Here is a 20272-nt window from a genome sequence, read left to right on the forward strand (position 1 = left end):
ATCTGGAGTTCGTTTGCAGTGACTAGAGGCCCTGGCATGCCCATTCTCACTCTCCCTCCCTCTATCTCTAATAAATAAATAAACTTTAAAAAAAAAAAAAAAAGAATGGTTCCTACTATTAATGGAACGGGGTAGGGGAATACTGGGATTAAAGGTGTGCGCCATCACGCCTGGCGATACCTGACATGTTTTTGTTTTGTCTTGTTTTGTTTTTCGAGATAGGGTTTCACTCTAGCCCGGGCTGACCTGGAATTCCCTGTGTAGTCTCAGGGTGGCCTCGAACTCATGGCAATCCTCCTATCTCTGCCTCCCAAAAGCTGGGGTTAAAGGCCACCACACCCGGCTTATACCTGACATTTTTATGTGGGTAAAACTCAGGTCTTCATGCTTGCATACCCAGAACTTTACTGACCTACCTATCTCCCCAGCCCCTGAGCACTGATACGCTCAGTAGAAATAAGTTTAAGACACTTCCTAATGCTAAATCTTTTTTTTTTTAATTTTTTATTTATTTATTTGAGAGCGACAGACACAGAGAGAAAGACAGACAGAGGGAGAGAGATAGAATGGGCGCGCCAGGGCTTCCAGCCTCTGCAAACGAACTCCAGACGCGTGCGCCCCCTTGTGCATCTGGCTAACGTGGGACCTGGGGAACCGAGCCTCGAACCAGGGTCCTTAGGCTTCACAGGCAAGCGCTTAACCGCTAAGCCATCTCTCCAGCCCCTAATGCTAAATCTTAACAGAAGGAAAGAAACCGGCTGGAGGACAGCCAGGACCAGATGAGCGGAACACAGGCGGCTTCCAGTTGGAAGACAGGACCGGCGGGATGCAAGATCGGGAGGACCTTGATCAGGATTCACTCGCGCTTCCCTTGGTGCACTGGGCGAGAGCAGAGCTAGCTATCCCAGCAACCTTGGTCTTCCAGGCCGGGGTACACGAGGTGTGTGAGCTCCCCAGCCTCATCCGGAACCCTCAGGTGTTTCTGAGGTGAAAGAGTCGCTCTCGTTTTAACAGACTCTGCCCAGCTGGCAGACTAACCTGCCTTTCCTGGCTCAGGGCGAGACACGCCGGCAAGCAACCCTGCACAAAGCCACACTGGTGGCCCTGCAGCTCCTCATCCTCAGCACAATCAGACTAACAGGGTGACTGGGGAAACTCACATGTGATTGAAGAGGCTGAGAATGACACCAAAAACCATCTGGACAATTCCCAGGATAACTGACATCTTCATTTTATAGGAGTTCAAAAATGTGAGTTTGTTTGAAGCCAGGTTCCAAATCTGGACAAGAAACATGACCAAAAAAAAGAGAAAGAGAGAGAGACAAAGCTTAAAAAGTTCTGCTGGGACTGGAGGTACAAAGTTTCCCCCAGAAAGCCACCTGGGAGAGCCATGGATTTTAGGCTCAATGCAACTGTGATGGAAAAGTGTCAGAGCATTAGTAACACATCAAATAACAAGTTGCTGGAGGAAAACCAAGGCTGTATGAGTTACCCCTGGGCCAAATGTAAAGATACTCTGGAAGATTATGGAGAGAGCAAAAACTTACCTCAGGTCCCTACATAATGGCGTCAGGAACACTAGCCAAAGAATGGATCCCAAATAATTTTGTAAAAATATTTGGGGCTTAGCAGTTAAGGCACTTGCCTGAGAAGCCCGAGGACCTGGATTTGATTCCCTAGTACCCACGTAAGCCAGATGCACAAGGTGCTGCATGCATCTGGAATCTGCAGTGTCTAAAGGCCCTTATCTGCTTTTTTCTCTCTCTAATAAATTGTAGATATATAGGTGGAGAGATGTCTCCAGTACCCATGTGAAGCCAGATGTACAAGGCGGCACATGCATGTGAAGTTTGTTTGCAGTGGCTGGAGGCTCTGACATGCCCATTCTCTCTGTCTGTTTCTCTTCTATCTCTCTGCTTGCAAATATATATATAATACTTTTATTTACTTGTGAAGAGAGAGAGAGAGAGAAAGAGAATGGGCATGCCAGGGCCTCCTGCTACTGCAAACAAACTCCAGATGCATGCACCACTTTGTGCATCAAGTTTTATGTGGGTGCTGGGAAATCAAATCCAAGCAAGCAGACTTAGCATGCAAGTGCCTTTAACCACTGAGCAATCTTCCCAGCCCCCAAATCCCTTTTCAACTAATATTATCTTCTGCTTCGACTCTGGAACACTCACATGCAAAGCATTTTCCTAGGACCCTTTCAAAAAATCTATTTCTTTTTACTTACTTAATTATTTTAGAGAGCTAGGGCCTCAGCTACTGCAATCAAACTCCTGATGCTTGCACCACCTAGTGGGCATGTGCCACCTCGTGCTTGCCTCATCTTTTGTGCATCTGACTTACATGGGATCTGGAGAGAGATGGAATATTGGTCCTTAGGCTTTGCAGGCAAGCACCTTAACCATAAGGTATCTATCTCTCTGGCCCCTTATTTCTTTTCTTTTCTTTTTTTCTTTTTTTGGGTTTTTGAGGTAGGGACTCACTCTAGCCCAGGCTGACCTGGAATTCACTATGTAGTCTCTGGGTGGCCTTGAACTCACGGCGATCCTCCTACCTCTGCCTCCTGCTTGCTGGGATTAAAAGCATCCACCATGCCCAGCCCTTATTTCTTTTTTAAAATATCTTTATTAATTTATTTGCGAGAGAGAGAATGGGTGTGCCAGGGGCTCTTGTCCCTGCAAACAAACTGCAGATGCATGCATCATTTTGTGCATCTGGCTTTACATGAGTGCTCGGGAATTGAACCTTGGGCTATCACACTTTGCGAGCAAGTGCCTTTAACTGCTGAGCCATCTCTCCAGGCCAAGAAGCTATTTCCATAGCAAGTCTTTATAACCTCTATGGCTAAGACATGTGTAATGTTTGATCAGCATTGTCCATTTGATAGGATTTAGAATTACAATGGAAACAAATCTCTAGATATGGTTACCAAGGATTTTCTAGACTGAGAGAATTGAAGTGGGAAGACCTACCCATCCTACAGAGTTGTGTCCCTGACTAAATGAAAAGGGGAACATGGGCTGGAGTGATAACTCAGCCATTAAAGCACTTGCTTGCAAAGTTGAAGGACCCAAGTTCGATTCTCCAATACCCACATAAAGCCACATGTACTAGGTGGCACGTGCTTCTGGAGTTCATTTGCAGTGGCTAGAGGCCTTGGTGTGCCCACTCTCTCTATCTGCTTTTCCCTCTCTCTCCTCTCTCTAATACATAAATAATTTTGTTTTAAAAAAAGGAGAACGTGGGCTGGAGAGATGGCTTAACAGTTAAGGTGCTTGCTTGCCAAATCTAAGGAACCAGGTTTGATTCTCCAGTATCCACTGAAGCCAGATGCACATGGTGACACATGCAACTGGAATTCTTTTGCAGTGGTTAGAGACCCTGGAGTACCCATTCTCATTCTCTCTCTATTTCTATGTCTAAGGCTACTATGCCCATTCTCCAGGTGAGGAGCCAGGCATAGAGATAATAATTTAATCAAAATCACAGAGCAAGTAAATAGAAAAGTTGAGATTTTGACTCAAGCAATCAGATTTCAGAGCACAGACTCTTAACCATCACGTCTCACTTACAAGAAAATATTTAAGACTAGTCATTGCTCAGTAATAAGGCACTTGCTTCGCATGCATAAGCCCTTAGGTTCTACTCCCCTTACCAAATTTAACATATATACATACATATGTATATAATTATATATATTTATATATATTATTAAATATATATTATATAAATATACTTATATCTATTATTTTATATTTATATTACATATATAGAAGTAAGTTAAATCTGCTCTGCTATGATAAAGACCGAGCTATTTCATGATCTGACTCACAAAAATGTACTTAATATTATGAATAAATGCACTGTGGAAATTCACACTGTCAATGACTAAAGCCTTCATCCGTATCTATGACTGAGTCCTTGTGTTCTGAGGAACAGGATTTCTAGAGCAGGATTTTCCTATCATGCATGTGTAACCCTTTTTAAATGCTTTGGGTCAGACTCTCACGTAGCAGAGGATGACCTTGAATGTCGAACTCTGAGTGCTGGGATTACAGGCACATCCCACCAACGCCCCGATCATGTGCTGCTTGGGACTCAACCCAAGGCTTCATGTGCACTTGGCAAGCACTTATCGCCAGCCCATGTGTGTCATTTTATGATACAGATTTTTACTTTATTTTTTTTATAGTGCTGCAGATGGAAGCAAGAGTCTCACACATGCTAGACAAGTGCTCTACCACTGAGGCCAGAAATTTTCAAAGCTCCAAGTGAAAAAAAAAAACAGTTTATCATTTTTAACACCCTACCTTCTCTTGTACCTGACATTTTTGTTGTTGTTGTTCCTTTTCAAATTTTTGGATAGATGGCAAAATTGCACACAGAACAGAAACTCAGGGCCACGCAGGATTTTTTCTTTCTTAAAATTTATATTCTTAGGCCGGGTGTGGTGGTGCATGCCTTTAATCCCAGCACTTGGGAGGCAGAGGTAGGAGGATCACTGTGAGTTCAAGGCCACCCTGAGACTCCATAGTTAATTCCAGGGCAGCCTGGACTAGAGTGAGACCCTACCTCGAAAAACTAAAAAAAAAAAAAAAAATTATATTCTTGGGCTGGAGGGATGGATTGGCAGTAAAGGCATTTGCCTCCAAAGCCAAAGGACCCAGGTTTGATTCCCCAGGACCCACGTCAGCCACATGCACAAAGGGGCACATGCATCTGGAGTTCATTTGCAGTGGCTGGAGGCCCTGGCATGCCCATTCTCTCTCTCTCTCCCCCCTTTCTATGTCAAATAAATAAATAAATAAAAATATTTTAAAAATATATATATTCTTATTGATTTCTCTTTTTTTAATATTTTTATTGCAGGGTATGGTGGCACACGCCTTTTTGTTGTTGTTTATTTTTATTTATTTATTTGAGAGTGAAAGACAGAGAAAGAGGCAGATAGAGAGAGAGAGAATGAGCATGCCAGGGCCTCCAGCCACTGCAAACAAACTCCAGATTCATGCGCCATCTTGTGCATCTGGCTTACATGGGTCCAGGGGAATCGAGCCTCGAACCGGGATCCTTAGGCTTCACAGGCAAGTGCTTAACCGCTAAGCCATCTCTCCAGCCCCTTATTGATTTATAATTTAGAGTCACAAAGTAATGAGATTTTGTTATGGCATTTTCATACATATATGACACCATACTCTGTTCTAGTTTGTTCCCTTTCCCCACTGCCCTCCTCCATGACCCTTGCCCTACATCTGTCTGGTTTCCTTCCTTCCTCTAAACAGTACACACTTCTGCTTTCAGGTCACTTCCCCTCCCCCCTCATTAAGATATCTGTTGCCCCTTTGCCCCCCCCCCACCCTCGTGATCCCCTGTCTAATTTCATCACACATACTCATGCTTCTTTTTGGTGTGTGTCTACGCCTATGTGCCTGTGTTTGGATGCATGGACTTCCCTTCTGCCTTGTTTGACACAGGGTCTAGTTTTCTCCACTGGGAGGAAGGCCAGGCCAGCCAGCCAATGAGCTTACAGAGCCTCTGCTGTCCCTCTGCCATAGATGCCTTGGCACAGCGGATGTGAGCTGCTTGCTTCTGGCATTAAGTGGGCTCCGGGCATAGCAAGTGCTTTTAACACCTGGGCCATCTTTCTAGGCCCAGTCTTTGTCTTTCTGAGTCTGGCTTGTTTAGCCTCACACAATCATTCACAGTACCCTGCGGGTATCGCGATTTCACGTTTCTTACAAAGAAAACAATTGCATTGGGGGCATATTGTGCAGTTTCTCCGTCCATGCATCTGCAGATGGACATGCAGGCTGGCTCCATTTCCTGGCCATTATGAAATAGCGCTGCAGGAGTGCTCATCTCAGAGTTCCAGTTTTAGTTTTTCTGAGGAACCTCCAAACTGACTTCCAGCCACAATGGCTGCATCACCAGCAGTGAAGAAGGTAAGCGTTCCTCTGGCCCCATATCCTCACCAGCTTCTGTTTCCCTGTTCGTTTTTTTGTTTTTGTTTTTGTTTTTTTTTTTTTTTCTTTTCTTTTTGGTTTGTCAAGGTCGGGTCTCACTCTAGTCCAGGCTGACCAGGTATTCACTCTGTAGTCTCAGGGTGGCCTCGAACTCACAGCGATCCTCCTACCTCTGCCTCCTGAGAGCTGGGATTAAAGGCGTGCGCCACCACAACCGGCTCCTGCTTGTTTTTTTAAGTGCAAAATCCTATATTCCCCACTCTGAGGAGCAGAAGGGTTCAGCGAGGAGCTGCAGCAGGAAAGGAGACAGGCGACAATGAAATCCAAAGCGCGGGAACCTCATGGGACCCTAACATCCCCGCGCTGGAAGCTTCCTCAGCCGGCTTCCTGGCCATCACTTCCTGGCCCAGGAGGCCTTCAGCTTTGCAAAAGTAACACGAGAGAAAAGATGTTTCTCTCAGGCATTGCAGTTTACAAACCAGCTTTCAGGGGTTTTTAATCTGTTTTGATAAAACTTAGAATGCAACCGCACCTGGGCAGCAAATCTGAAAAGTCCCGCTGTGTTGCTTTCTGGTTTGATTATTAGGGCGGGAAAGGGGACAGCTCAGGAAAACGGGAGGCGATGACCCACAGGAGGGAAGCGAAAGACGAACCGCTGTCAGGGGCAGTTCTGCACACTCTCAGCTGCGACAGCTGAACACGGGCTCTCTCCCAAGTCTCTTCCACAAGCCTACATCGCGATGGGCTTTGGGAGCGCAAAGCTGCCATCTGGTGGCAGTATGCAAATACACCGGTATGGCCTCTCATGGATACTGCTTGGACTCCTACATTTTTCTCCTCTATTCAGAAATCTCACAATCTAAAGGCTGTAGCAGGAATCACCTTTATTTGGCTGGTCCCACATTTAATCGACTGAATATGCATGTAGCAAACAAGCAAGTAAAATGAGCATATGCCTTTAAAAATATTAATTCTGGGCTGGAGAGATAGCTTAACGGTTAAGGCCTTTGCCGGCAAAGCCAAAGGTTCCCAGTTCGATTCCCCAGGACCCACGTTATCCAGATGCACAAGGGGACGCATGCGTCTGGAGTTTGTTTGCAGTGGCTAGAGGCCCTGGTGCGCCCATTCTCTCTCTCTCTTCCTCTTTCTCTCTCTCTCAAATAAATAAATAAAATATATTTTAAAACTATCAATTCTATGTAGTAAAATACAACAAAACACTAAAGACATACTTTCAGGGGAAAGGTAAGATGCAAGACAATACCAAAATAAAGTATGCATCTAATTCAGGTATATATCAACTATACATATTCTCCAGTCAACCAAGGGTCTTTAAAAAATATTTATTTTTGGGCTGGAGAGATGGCTTAGCGGTTAAGCACTCAACTGTGAAGCCTATGGTCCCCAGTTCGAGGCTCGGTTCCCCAGGTCCCACGTTAGCCAGATGCACAAGGGGGCGCACGTGTCTGGAGTTCGTTTGCAGAGGCTGGAAGCCTTGGCGCGCCCATTCTCTCTCTCTCCCTCTATCTGTCTTTCTCTCTGTGTCTGTCGCTCTCAAATAAATAAATAAAAAATGAACAAAAAATGTTTAAAAAAAAATATTTATTTTCTTTTTTCGAGAGCGAGACACGGAGAGAGAATTGGCACCCCAGGACATCTACCTACTGCAATTGAACTCCAGGTGCAAGTGCCACCTTGTGCATCTGCCTTACATGGGTTGGGGGAGTCGAGCCTGGGTCCTTAGGCTTCGCAGGCAAGTGCCTTAACTGCTAAGCCATCTCTCCAGCTCCAACCAAGGGCTTTCTAAAGATATTACCACTACACCATACCACACACACACAGTAACAAGGGCTGGGGAGATGACTCAGTGGTTAAGTGTGCTCACTGTTTAGGTATGAAGGCCTCCAGGGCAAGAGATCAAGTTCCACTCCCCAGAACCCTCGTAAAAAGCTGGGCAGGGCCATGCATATCCGTAACCCCAGTTGGTGGGAGCAGAGATCTGAGAATCCCTGGAGCTCTCTGAAGGACAGCAGGTCTGGGTTTAGGGAGAGATACCTCTCACCCCTACACCCCCGTCTCAAGAAAATACATGAATGAGAAAGACACTCTTCATTCTCCTCTGGTCTGCACACATTTATGTACAGAGTGAGTGCATCTACACACACGTGCATATGCCATATATACACATATCACATAATATTCACATACATGCAAAGAAGAGGAGGAAGAAACCGCAGCAGCTATCATTAGCCATGAGTGGGATAGCTGATAGAGAAAAAGAGAGACAGGAAACTGCATTGAAAGTGACCCGGGGCTAAGTAGAGGACCCAGCGGGCACATCCACAGAATGCAGCCGCGTGCCCCACAGGCTCTGGTTCCAGGTATCCTGTCCTGTGTGATGTTTTCAGGGCTCCAAGTCCTTTCTCCTCCTTCATTCAATAACCTCAGCAGCACATTGAACATAACTGACATTTTACCAGAGAAGACATTGTTACCGGATCAATGCCGAATGGGTAGGGGTTTCCAGAGTACACTCCCGGCATTGCTGGGTCCAGCTGTAAATAAAGATTCCTCTCCATCACGTGAGCACTGCAGACAAAAGGGAGAAACAAATGTACTCTGAATCAACAATCAACCAGGGGCAGAAAAAAAATATATATAATAATGTGACTAGGGAGGATGGTTCAGTGGCTACGGTGCTTGCCATGTCTTGGGTGCAGATCCTCGGTCCCCAGCGTACAGCACTAGACATGGCGGCAAACATCCCCACACTGGGGATTCGGAGATGGAGAATCCCTGGGACTCACTGGCTAGCTAGTCTAGCCATACTGGTGACCTCAAGGTTCAGCAAGAGACTCTGTCTCAAAGAGTCAAGTGGGGCTGGAGAGATGGATCAGCAGCTAAAGGCACTTGCTTCCAAAACCCAATGACAGGAGTTCAATTCCCCAGGACCCACGTAAAGCAGGATGCACAAAGTGCCACGTGCATCTGGAGTTCATTTGCTATAACAAAAGGCCTTGGTGTTCCCATTTTCACTCTCTCTCTCTCTCTCTCTCTCTCTCTCTCTCTCTCTCTCTCTCTCTCTGTGTGTGTGTGTGTGTGTGTGTGTGTGTGTGTGTGTGTGTTTTGTGTTTCTAGTCCAGGCTGACCTGGAATTCACTATGTACTCTCAGGGTAGCCTCGAAATCACAGCGATCTACCTACCTCTTCCTCCCAAGTGCTGGAATTAAAGGTGTGTACCACTCCTGGCTTCTCTTTCTTTCTTAATCCTTGCAAATAAATTTTCAAAAAGGGCTGGAGAGATGGCTTAGTGGTAAAGGTGCTTGCCCGTGAAGACTGAGGACCCTGGTTTGATTTCCCAGTACCCAAAGTGGCTCATGGGTCTAGCGTTTGAGTGGCTGGAGGCCCTGGCACACCAATTCTCATTCTCTCTGTCTCTTTTCTATCTCTCTCTGCTTACAAATAATAAATAAATAAATAAAAATTTTTAAAAAGAATAAACTATAAAGCAACCAAGGAAGACACCTGTTGTCAACCTCTGGCTTCCATATTCACGCAGGCACGTGCGCACACACATACATGCACATCACACATATGCACATGCCCATCAGAAACATGAACTTGCAAACATACATTCACGTATACGACACACACATGCAAAAGAAAAACTAAAAAAAAAGTAATCTTTCTAAAATTACCTGTATACCGCCAGGCATAGTGGTGCACACCATTAATCCCAGCACTCAGAAGGCAGAGGTAGGAGGATCACTGAGAGTTCAAGGCCACCCTGAGACTACATAGTGAATTCCAGGTCAGACAGAGCTAGGGTGAGACCCTACCTCAAAAACACAAAATGACAACAACAAAAAGAACTGTATATTATAAATGTCCATGTGAGCTGAGCATGGTGGCACATGCCTTTAATCCCAGTACTCGGGAGGCAGAGGTAGGTGGATCGCCATGAGTTTGAGGCCACCCTGAGACTACATAGTGAATGCCAAGTCAGCCTGAGCTAGAGCAAGACCCTACCTCGGAAAACCAAAAAAAAAAAAAAAGAAAAGAAATGTTCATGTGATTTACCAAAAATACAAATAGTACAATACTGGCCTCAGCCATGAACTTGCCAGTCAACAACCCTCGGCTGCTGGCTCAAGGCATAGGTTCTGGTCTTTCAGTCACTCCATACATGGGCACTGCATCGCTGGCATGTGTCAAGTACTGTCCTAGGCTTCTGCAGTTACCCTCTGGACCACAAGGAGTTCACAATCTAAAGTTTCCGAGGAACCCTTAGCTTGATTGGAGTGTGGTAAGTAAAGCGGGAACTGGAAGATGTCAGCAAAGAGGGAGAGGATGGGATAATGCGCGGAGATCACAAAGAAAGCAGGTCTGGCCCAGAGCTAAGCCAGGGAGGTCTCCCCAGAGGACATCTGGGCAGATCCTGAAGGATGCATAGCTATTTACACAGAAATCTTGATCTCTGTGAAACTTAGCCTTTAAAACAAGCAGAGTGGGGCGGGGCGGGGGAAGGGTGTGGTATTACAGGCCTATAATATCAGCAACTGGCAGACTGAGGCAGAAGCACCGAGTTCGAGCCCAGCCTGGGCTACATAGTGAGTTTGAGCCAGGCTGGGCTGCATTGCAAGACCCTGTCTCCAAGCAAACAAAATCCTGGGACCCTTTTCCATCCAGTAGTATGGATGATACACTTGGTAAGCCTCAAGGGGAGAGTCACATTAGGCATTAATGTTCTTTTCCTTACAGCTATAGAAGGCCCAGGGAATAAGCATATGAAATAATGGACAGGGATAACGCCCCCGCCCCCACTGCTGTGACATTATGCAAGTGTCCTAGACAGCAGCTGGGACATCAAGTAGCCTGCTAGTGACACCCAGCTCCTGAACACCCAGGTGGACTTCTCCAGACAGACTCAGGTCCTGACGGTCTACTGAGGAACGGATGGGTGGTCTTCACTAGCCTGTGTGCCAACAAGGGATACAGCCATCCCCGGTGGGGGGAACTGGCCCGACATCCACAGCAAAGCCACGGTCACCTACCCAATGTACAGCTTTACAACTTCACAAGACACAAACCTCAGACCTACGGTGACTGAGAGAGTAAGCCAGAAATAAGAATCAAACACTAAAACCTTCTCCATGTAGACCAGCTGACAGAAAGCTGGAAAAAGCTATGCTGCATGCAGTTCCATGGGAGAGAGAGAAGTTACCAGTGGAGATACTCAACAGTGGACACTGCAAGCCTTAAATTTCACCAGCCAGGCCACATGAACCAATGGGTGCAATAGTGGCATGTCTGTTATGGGATAAACCAACCACTCTCTAGTTGGACTGGAGGCCCACTCCATGGGAGGGAATACATCCCTGATACTGAAAACCTATAACAAGAGAAGTCATGAGCCACATGAGTCACATCTACTGGTGTCTGGGTAAATGTATATACTATGCTCACCAAACTGCCCAGTAAGCACTTTTTTTTAAGATTTATTTTTATTTATATATTAGAGACAGAGAGAAAGGAAGAGAGAGAGAATGGGCATGCCAGGGCCTCTAGCCACTGCAAATGAACTCCAGATGTATACGCCACCATGTGCACCTGGCTTATGTGGGACCTGGAGAAGTGAACCTGCATCCTTAGGCTTCATAGGCATGTTCCTTATCTGCTAAGCTATCTCTCCAGCCCAATAACCACTTCTCTTAACATTCAGACCCATATATTAATGCTACTCTCACTTTTGGCTAGAGAAACTTCTTTTATCAGATGGCAGTGACCTTGGGATGACTCTGAAGTCATGGCCATGGTGCTGAGAAGTGACAGAGGAGTGCTCAGCACTGAAACCTCTCTATGACATCTTCCAAGGCTCAGGGTCCTTTGCGGAAGAGGTGGTGGAAAGAATGTAAAAGCCAAAGGAAAGGTAGAACTGCTTACAATGTAGTCTTCCAGACACAAAATGGCCTGGATATCCATGACCTCACAGTGCCTGACACTACCTACACAAGACCATCATAAAAGGAGAAAAAGATGATGACATCAAAATAAAAGAGAGACTGAGAGGGGGAGGGGATATTATGGAAAGTGGAGTTTCAAAGGGGAAAGAGGGTGGAGGGAGGGAATTACCATGGGTTATTGTCTACAATTATGGAAGTTGTCAATAAAAATAAATAAATAAATAATTTTCTAAATTAAAAAAAGAATCCAATGCCAGCAAAAAGGACACTCACTAACCACCTGCCTGGACTAACCCAGGCTAAATCTTCTAAGTCCCTTTCTCTTTGTATGCATGCGTGTTAAGTGGAGGCCAGAGGACAATCTTGGGTGCCATTCCCTTGGGAACCCCATCTGCCTTTTTAAATTTTTTTTTATTTTTATTATTTATTTTGGGAGAGAGAGAATGAACACACCAGGGCTTTCAGCCACTGTGAACAAACTCCAGACACGTGCACCCCCTTGTACATATGTGTAACATTGCGCACTGTGTTACTGTGCGTCTGGCCACTGCAAACAAACGCCAGATGCACGCACCACCTTGAGCATCTGGCTTTACATGGGTCCTGGGGAATCAAACCTGGGTCCTTAGGCTTTGCAGGCAAGCACCTTCACCGCTAAGCCATCCCTCCAGCCCTTTTTAATGTAGTTTTACTTTCATGTGTTCTTGTGAGTGTGCATGTTGCTGTGTGGATGGACATGTGTGTGTGGATGCCAGAGGACAACCCCTCAGGTATAGTCAGGAAGCCATTCACATCCTTTCAGACATGGGCCTGGAGCTCACAAACTATGCTAGATGAGCTGGTCATGAGCTCCGGTGACTTGCCTGTCTCTGCCTCCCCATGCTGGAATTATAGGCGCTTGTCATGCCCAGCACTTACATAGGTATCCAGGTCCTCATGCTTGTGAGGATATATCTCCTCAGCCAAGCCCCCTCCCCTTTTAAATTTATTTATTTATTTACGAGAGATAGAGACTGAGAATGGGCATGCCAGGGCCCCTAGCCACTGCAAACGAACTCCAGATGCATGTGCCACCATGTGCATTTGGTTTATGTGGGTTCTGGGGCTTCACAAGCAAGTGCCTTAACTGCTGATCTCTCTCTCTCTCCAGCCCAAGCCCCTCTCTTAAGTTCTAAGGTCTTTTTCCCTCCTCCCTAAAAGTCCACATTCTGTAATACTGTGTTTCCTATACGAGGCCTATATATCTTATTAGCTGATAAAAGAATGATGGAGGGCTGGAGAAATGGTTTAGTGGTTAAGCGCTTGCCTGTGAAGCCTAAGGACCCCGGTTCAAGGTTTGATTCCCCAGGACCCACGTTAGCCAAATGCACAAGGGGGCACATGTGTCTGGAGTTCTTTTGCAGTGGCTGGAGGCCCTGGCACACCCATTCGCTCTTTCTCTGTCTCTCTCTCTCTCTCTCTCTTTCTCTCTGTCGCTCTCAAATAAATAAATAAAAATTTTTAAAAAAAGAATGATGGGGCTGGAGAGATGGCTTAGCGGTTAAGCGCTTGCCTGTGAAGCCTAAGGACCCCGGTTCGACGCTCGGTTCCCCAGGTCCCACGTTAGCCAGATGCACAAGGGGGCGCACGCGTCTGGAGTTCGTTTGCAGAGGCTGGAAGCCCTGGCACGCCCATTCTCTCTCTCTCCCTCTATCTGTCTTTCTCTCTGTGTCTGTCGCTCTCAAATAAATAAAAATTAAAAAAAAAAAAAAAAGAATGATGGAAAGCACACGGGAGTTGTGGACTGGGCTTTAGGGAGTTTCCAGGTCCCTTTCCCACACTCCCAGACTATTCAACTGGTTGCCCTCACCCTCCCCACTCTGTCAGCCGCAAGGCAAGTCCAGAACTGCCACTGCAGATTCTCGTCTCCTCCTTGCTCTTAACATTGAACACAAGCTTTTCTGAAAAAAATAAAAATACTGAAAAACCGAGCCCAGTTCATATCTGCTGTATCACTTGGTTTTAGAACAGTGCCTGGTTTTGCATGGCACATACTCCATCATATATATTTAATTGGCCTGGAGGGTTGGCTTAGCGGTTAAGGCACATGCCTGCAAAGCCAAAGGACCCAGGTTCAATTCCCCAGGACCCATGTTAGCCAGATGCACAAGGGGGTGCATGCATCTGGAGTTCGTTTGCAGTCTCTGGAGGCCCTGGCGCGCCCATTCTCTCTCTGTCTCTCTCTCCCCCTCCCTCTTTCTCTGTCAAATAAATAAATAAAAATAAATCCGGGTGTGGTGGTACATACCTTTAATCCCAACACTCAGGAGGCAGAGGTAGGAGGATCACCTTGAGTTTGAGGCCACCCTGAGAATACAGACTGAATTCCAGGTCAGCCTGGGCTAGAATGAGACCCTACCTCAAAAAAAAAAAAAAAAAAAAAACCAAAAAATAAAAATAAATAAATAAATATAAAATTCTAAAAAATATACATGTATATATATTTAATTATACCAAACTGTTACAAGCTCCCTCCCTCCATTACAGTGACCAGGGCAGTGGCCAAGAGAGTGGCATAGATCATGTACGCCCATAGACAAAATGAAATTGTTGGGCAAATTTGCAGGGCAGCTGTGAAAAGAGCCAAGGGTAGACTGCCCCGACCATGGAAGGAGCTACCTGGGGGGTGGGGGTGGACCGGAAGGATGCCTGGCAGCTTGTGGACTTACTTCCATGTGCCATTTCTGAACATGGGCTGGACGCTCCAAGAAGAGCCAAAGATGTTCAAAGACTTGGAGAAGCAGTCGTTGTAGATCAGCCCCGTGTAGATGGAGAAGACGCCCATGAGCAGGATCAGGTAGCGGCCGTGGAAGAACGTGTTCCAGATCTGGTCTCGGGGAGACAGAAAGGCGGCTGGTCAGCAGCTTCCAGAGACCGGGGGGGGGGCATTATGAATGGACAGACAGCCGTCTCGAGCATCAGCAGCGCTGGCAAAGTAGCACGTTGCAAGGAGGAGGTGCGCGCAGGTGGTAATGATCTTCCTGAGCTCAGGTAGGTGAATCAGAAAAGTCCTAGCCTGGCAGTCGTTATTGTCCAAACAAAAATATGTAATACTCCTTCTTTCAGCCCTGGTTAGAAACTGGACGACCATGGAGGCTGGGGAGATGGCTCAGTGATTAAAGGTGCTGGGTGCAAACCCTGACGGCCTGAGTTCAACTCCCCAGTACCCTGGTAAAGCCAGATGCACCAAGTGGTGCATGTATCTGGAGTTGATGTGCAAGTGTCCGGGGCTCTGGGGTGTCCTTTTGCTCTGTCTCATAAATAAATAGGTACAATATTTTTTAAGATTTATTTTATTTATTTATTTTCAAGCAGAAAGAGATAGAGAGAGAATGGGCACACCAGGGCCTCCAGCCACTGCCAACGAACTCCAGCTGCGTGCGCCCCCTTGTGCATCTGGCTTACGTGGGTCCTAGGGAATCGAATCTGGGTCCTTTGCCGTCGCAGGCAAACACCTTAACCACTAAGCCATCTCTCCAGCCCCCTACAATTTTTTTTTTTTTTAAAGAAAGTGAGCCAGGCATGGTGGTGTAATCCCAACACTTGGGGGGCATAGGTAGGAGGACTGCTGTGAGTTCAAGGCCACCCTGAGACTCCATAGTGAATTCCAGGTCAGCCTGGGCCAGAGTGAGATGCTACCTCGAACAAACAAAAGCAAAATCACAAAAAAAGAAAGAGGACTGCTCGACAATCCAAGGCCTCATCTGCTAAGGAAGGGACTAGAAAGCGCCAGGCAGCGGTCGCAGGCACCTTCAGGAGACACGCCCTGAGCTGGCCTCTGTCGGCTGCCCATTCACAGCAGGTCAGATCTGTGGTCATGGGGGCTTGTTGTTATAAGGTTGAATCTGTCTGACCACATCTGCGATGAGGAGGAAAAGCTTTCCTAGAAGGCTGGATGTATGGATCATCCATTCCAAGTACTGAAGTGGAACTTTGCAACTTTAAATGTTTACCCTAGAAAATGACATCTGTTAAGCTCATCATAGAAAACTATCAATAACAGGCTGATTCTTCCCATTAACCTCGCACATTTACTTTTATTTATTTATTTACTAGAGACAGAGAGAGGGAGAGAGAGAGTGAGTGAGAATGGGCGCGCCAGGGCCTCCAGCCACGGCAAACGAACTCCAGACCCATGCGCCACCATATGCATCTGGCTTACATGGGACCTGGAGAATCGAACCTGGGTCCTTAGGCTTTGCAGATATGCTCCTTAACCACTAAGCCATCTCTCCAGCTCCTTTTTTTTTTTTTTTTTTTTTTTTTTGAGGCAGGGTCTCACTCTAGCCCAGGCTGACCTAGAACTCACTCTGCAGATCCAGGCTGGCCTCAAACTCACAGTGATCCTCTTATCTCTGCCTCCCAAGTGCTGGAATTAAAGGTGTGTGCCACCACGCCCGGCTGACCTTGCTAATGACTAACTCACAATGACATCACTGAGCTAGCTCCAAGACTCTTACAATTGGGAACATAGCTAAAGGCGTGTTTCCACTTTGTCAAATCTATTACCACGGGAGCAGTGAACTGACTAGCTGTTTAACTCACGCTAGTGCAGGCTCCTGAGCAGCCTCAACCCCAGAACCGTGCCATTGGACCCTGCTGAAGGCAGGAAAATGCTGACTGGAGCATGAAGGACTCCATAATCAGAACTGCTTAGGGGTTCTTAAAAACCCTCACCACAGGTTTGTGGGTAAATGATTCCAGCATCAGCAAATATTTATATTTGAAGATTTTGTTTTGAAAGGAGGTTATAAATAATGTGCACTCGCTGGTGGAATTTTTTAAACCTACATGCTTGTGGATAAGGACACACACACACACACACACAAAATTAAAATATTTCCAAAAATATTCATTGTGACTTTTTTTCTCTAGGTGGTCCGATTGTAGTCTCTTCCGAATTTGTACAACTACTATGTATTGTTTTATAATTAAACAGAAACACCCCCAAAAAACATTAGGGGTCAGGAGTTTTAGCCCAAAGGTAGAGCTGTGACTCGGCACGCACAAGGCACAGGCTTTGCTGCACAGCATTGCAAAACAGCAACAGAAAGTGATGCCTTGTCAGGCCAAGACGAAACCCCCCAAAATGCTGAATGTACTGCACCAAGCTATCCAAAGAAACTACGTTTGATCAAGTGTTTTATATTGAACTGGAACTCTTTTGTTGTTGTTTACTTTGCCTCTTTCCCTTATTTTTCATAACACATTTTATTCCCGTAGTGGCAGTGACATCATGCTTTAACCCTCTGCCTCCAGGAATAGTCACTGGTCACTCACCTCATTGCTGCTCTTCTGAGACAGCAAGTGCCGCTCATTAAGAACCATCCACAGGGCTGCCAGCAGCATCACCATCCCATGACCGCAGTCTCCGAACATCACAGCGAACAGGAAGGGGAAGGTAATGATGGTATAGGGTGCTGTGGGGTGACATACACAGCTGAAGCCTCCAAACGTGTCCCCACCCCCAGCCAAGATTTCTTTTCTTTTCTTTTTAAAGATGTTTCTTTATTTATTTATCTATCTATTTGAGACAGAGAGAGGGAGAGATAGGGAGAGGGAGAATGGGCATGCCAGTGCCTCTAGCCACTGCAAACAAACTCCAGAGGAATGTGCCACCATGTGCATCTGGTTTACATGGGACCTGGAGAATTTAACCTAGGGCCTTAGGCTTCTCAGGCAAGCACCTTAACCACTAAGCCATCTCTCCAGCGCCCCACCACCACCACCCAGCCAAAGATTTTGATAGAGCAGCTACTCCAACTGTAGGGGGGTTTCCTGCTGTCTTTCTGTCCTCTCTCTCTCTCCAGGCCCACATGACCTGGCTAGGTTCCAGTCAGCATAAGATCATCCATGAACTGGCATTCCCACATGACACATCCATTAAGCCCTACATGGGTGATGTGTGAGCTCCAAGGTCACAAAGTTAGATGGGACTTGTGAGGGGTGATTTTGACTGTCAGCTTGATTGGATTATGGATTATGATTCCAGATAGGAGATAAGAGACTTGAAAGACAAGAGGCGATTGGGGAGACAAGAGGAAACATGTCGTATGAAAGCAGAAGGGAGACTAAGTTGGGAGGGGAACAAAGGGAAAGCAGGAAGGGGAAAGGGGGAGAAGGGGAACAAAGAAAATGTGTTTGAAGACGCCATAATGAAACTGAAATTTTGCCAAAAAATAGATAGGTAGATAGATAAAAAGAGATACCCAGCTGGGTGTGGTGGCACACACCTTTAATCCCAGCACTCCACAGGCAGAGGTAGGAGGGTCACCATGAGTTCAAGGCCAGCCTGGGCCTACAAAAATGAGTTCCAGATCAGCCTGGGCTACAATAGATCCTACCTCAAAAAAAAAAAAAAAGAAAGAAAGAAAGAAAGAAAGAAAGAAAGAAAGAAAGAAAGAAAGAAAGAAAGAGAGAGAGGTAGGAGGATCGCCATGGGTTCAAGGCCACCCTGAGACTATGTAGTGAATTCCAGGTCAGCCTGAGATGGAGTGAGACCGTACCTTGAAACAACAAACAAAAAAGAAGAAGAAAGAAAAGAAAGAGTGAGAGTGAGGGGAGGAAAAAAGAAGGAAGGGAGGAAGGGAAGAAGAGAAGAAGGAAGGAAGGAAGGAAGGAAGGAAGGAAGGAAGGAAGGAAGGAAGGAAGGAAGGAAGGCAGGCAGACAGGTTCAGGGGATTCATGAAGCATGTCTGTGATGGCACCTCCAAAATGAATGAACAGTCAGTGGATTAATCCCTCAATGCTGTGAACAGGTGGGTGAAAGGTAAGAGGTGGTACTAAGATAGAGGAAGCTGGTCATGTCACACTCTGGGAGTGTGTGTCCTTCCCTGGGGGCCACATGGTGCCCTGACCCCTTTCTGTGTTCTTCTTTCTTCCACTCAATTGCCTCCTCTGCCTGGTGCTACCACCACCATGATGTTCTGCCCAAGAGCAGAATGTGGGGCTAAGCAATCACCTCCAAAACTGTGAACTAAAATAAGTCCTTCCTCTCCTAAGTCGTCAGTAGCAGGTATTTGGTCACAGCGAGGGTAAAGGTGACTAAGACAGGATTTAACACCAGTTTTCCTCCTCTGGCTTCTATATTCTTCCCACCATCATCTTCTGTCTGGGTCAGCACCAGCAATTACCCGTGAGGCCTCTGAATAATGGGTCACCAGTTAGGTGAAGCTCCACTTGGAGAACAGCATGGCTCCCCGTGTGGCTAGAGGGCATCTGGTCTACCCTTCTATTCTACTAAACTGGGGATATAGAACCCACAGTTCAGGGCTCCAAGAATCTCATCCCCTGACTTCAAGTCCTGTGTGCCCTTGTCTTTCCTGGACAACTATGTCAGATAATGGGGGGGGGGGGCTACAGGACAAGGATTAAATTGGGCTGATGGATGAGGCTGCTACTTAAGGAGAGATGGTGCACGCCTGAATCCCAGTGACCGAGAAGAGGAGGATTGGGAGTTCAAAGCCAGCCCGGGCTACACAGCAAGATCCTCACAATAGATAGGTGATGAAATAAATAAACAGACATTAAGGGAGAGCTAAAGAACAAATCTCTCATGCATAGGCATTTCAAAACTTTTTGTTTTGTTTTTTGGTTTTTCAAGGTAGAGTCTCATTCTAGCCCAGGCTGAACTGGAATTCACTACGTAGTCTCAGGGTGGCCTCGAACTCACTTCCTCCTACTTCTGCCTCCCAAGTGTTGAGATTAAAGGTGTGTGCCACCACACCTGGCCACTTTTTAAAACTTTTTTAAAAATATTTTTAGTTATTTGCAAGGGGATAGAGAGAGAAACTGGGCACACTAGGATCTAATGCGGAAGAGATAGCGGATAAGAGCCAAAGGAAGGGTAGGACTCCTTACAACATGCTCCTTCCAGATATAAAATGGCCTGGATATCCATGACCTCACAGTGCCTGACACTGCCTACACAAGACCAGCATAAGAGGAGAAAAAGACTATGACATCAAAATAAAAGAGAGACTGATTGAGCTGGGGAGGGGATATGATGGAGAATGGAATTTCAAAGGGGAAAGTGGGGAAGGGTATTACCATGGGATATTTTTTATAATCATGGAAAATGTTAATAAAATTGAGAAAAAAATAAATAAAATAAAATAAAATGGAAAAAAATTAAAAATTTAAAAAAAATATATTTTTATTTATTTGCAAGGGGATAGAGAGAGAAACGGCACACCAGGACTTCTTGCTGCTGCAAATGAACTCCAGACTCATGTGTCACTTTGTGCATGGGTGCGTTCTTACACGGGTTCTGGAGAATTAAACCCAAGCCATCAGGCT

General features: G+C 46.1%; 1 protein-coding gene across 3 annotated transcripts in view; it reads right to left on the minus strand.

Annotated features, from left to right (window-relative positions):
- The window catches only part of Atp6v0a4 (ATPase H+ transporting V0 subunit a4), a 69218-nt gene that overhangs the window by 16036 nt on the left and 32910 nt on the right, over positions 1 to 20272 (minus strand). For all 3 annotated transcript variants that reach the window (XM_045160827.1, XM_045160828.1, XM_045160829.1), the window contains 4 exons: positions 17255 to 17394; positions 14644 to 14801; positions 8468 to 8561; positions 1161 to 1279 (listed from right to left, as the gene is read on the minus strand). In XM_045160827.1, coding sequence (XP_045016762.1) covers positions 1161 to 1279; positions 8468 to 8561; positions 14644 to 14801; positions 17255 to 17394 — 511 coding nt within the window. The remainder of the gene's footprint in view (positions 1 to 1160; positions 1280 to 8467; positions 8562 to 14643; positions 14802 to 17254; positions 17395 to 20272) is intronic.

The sequence above is a fragment of the Jaculus jaculus genome, chromosome 10 (genome assembly GCF_020740685.1).
Source record: "Jaculus jaculus isolate mJacJac1 chromosome 10, mJacJac1.mat.Y.cur, whole genome shotgun sequence".
In the NCBI taxonomy this organism is placed as follows: Eukaryota; Metazoa; Chordata; class Mammalia; order Rodentia; family Dipodidae; genus Jaculus; species Jaculus jaculus.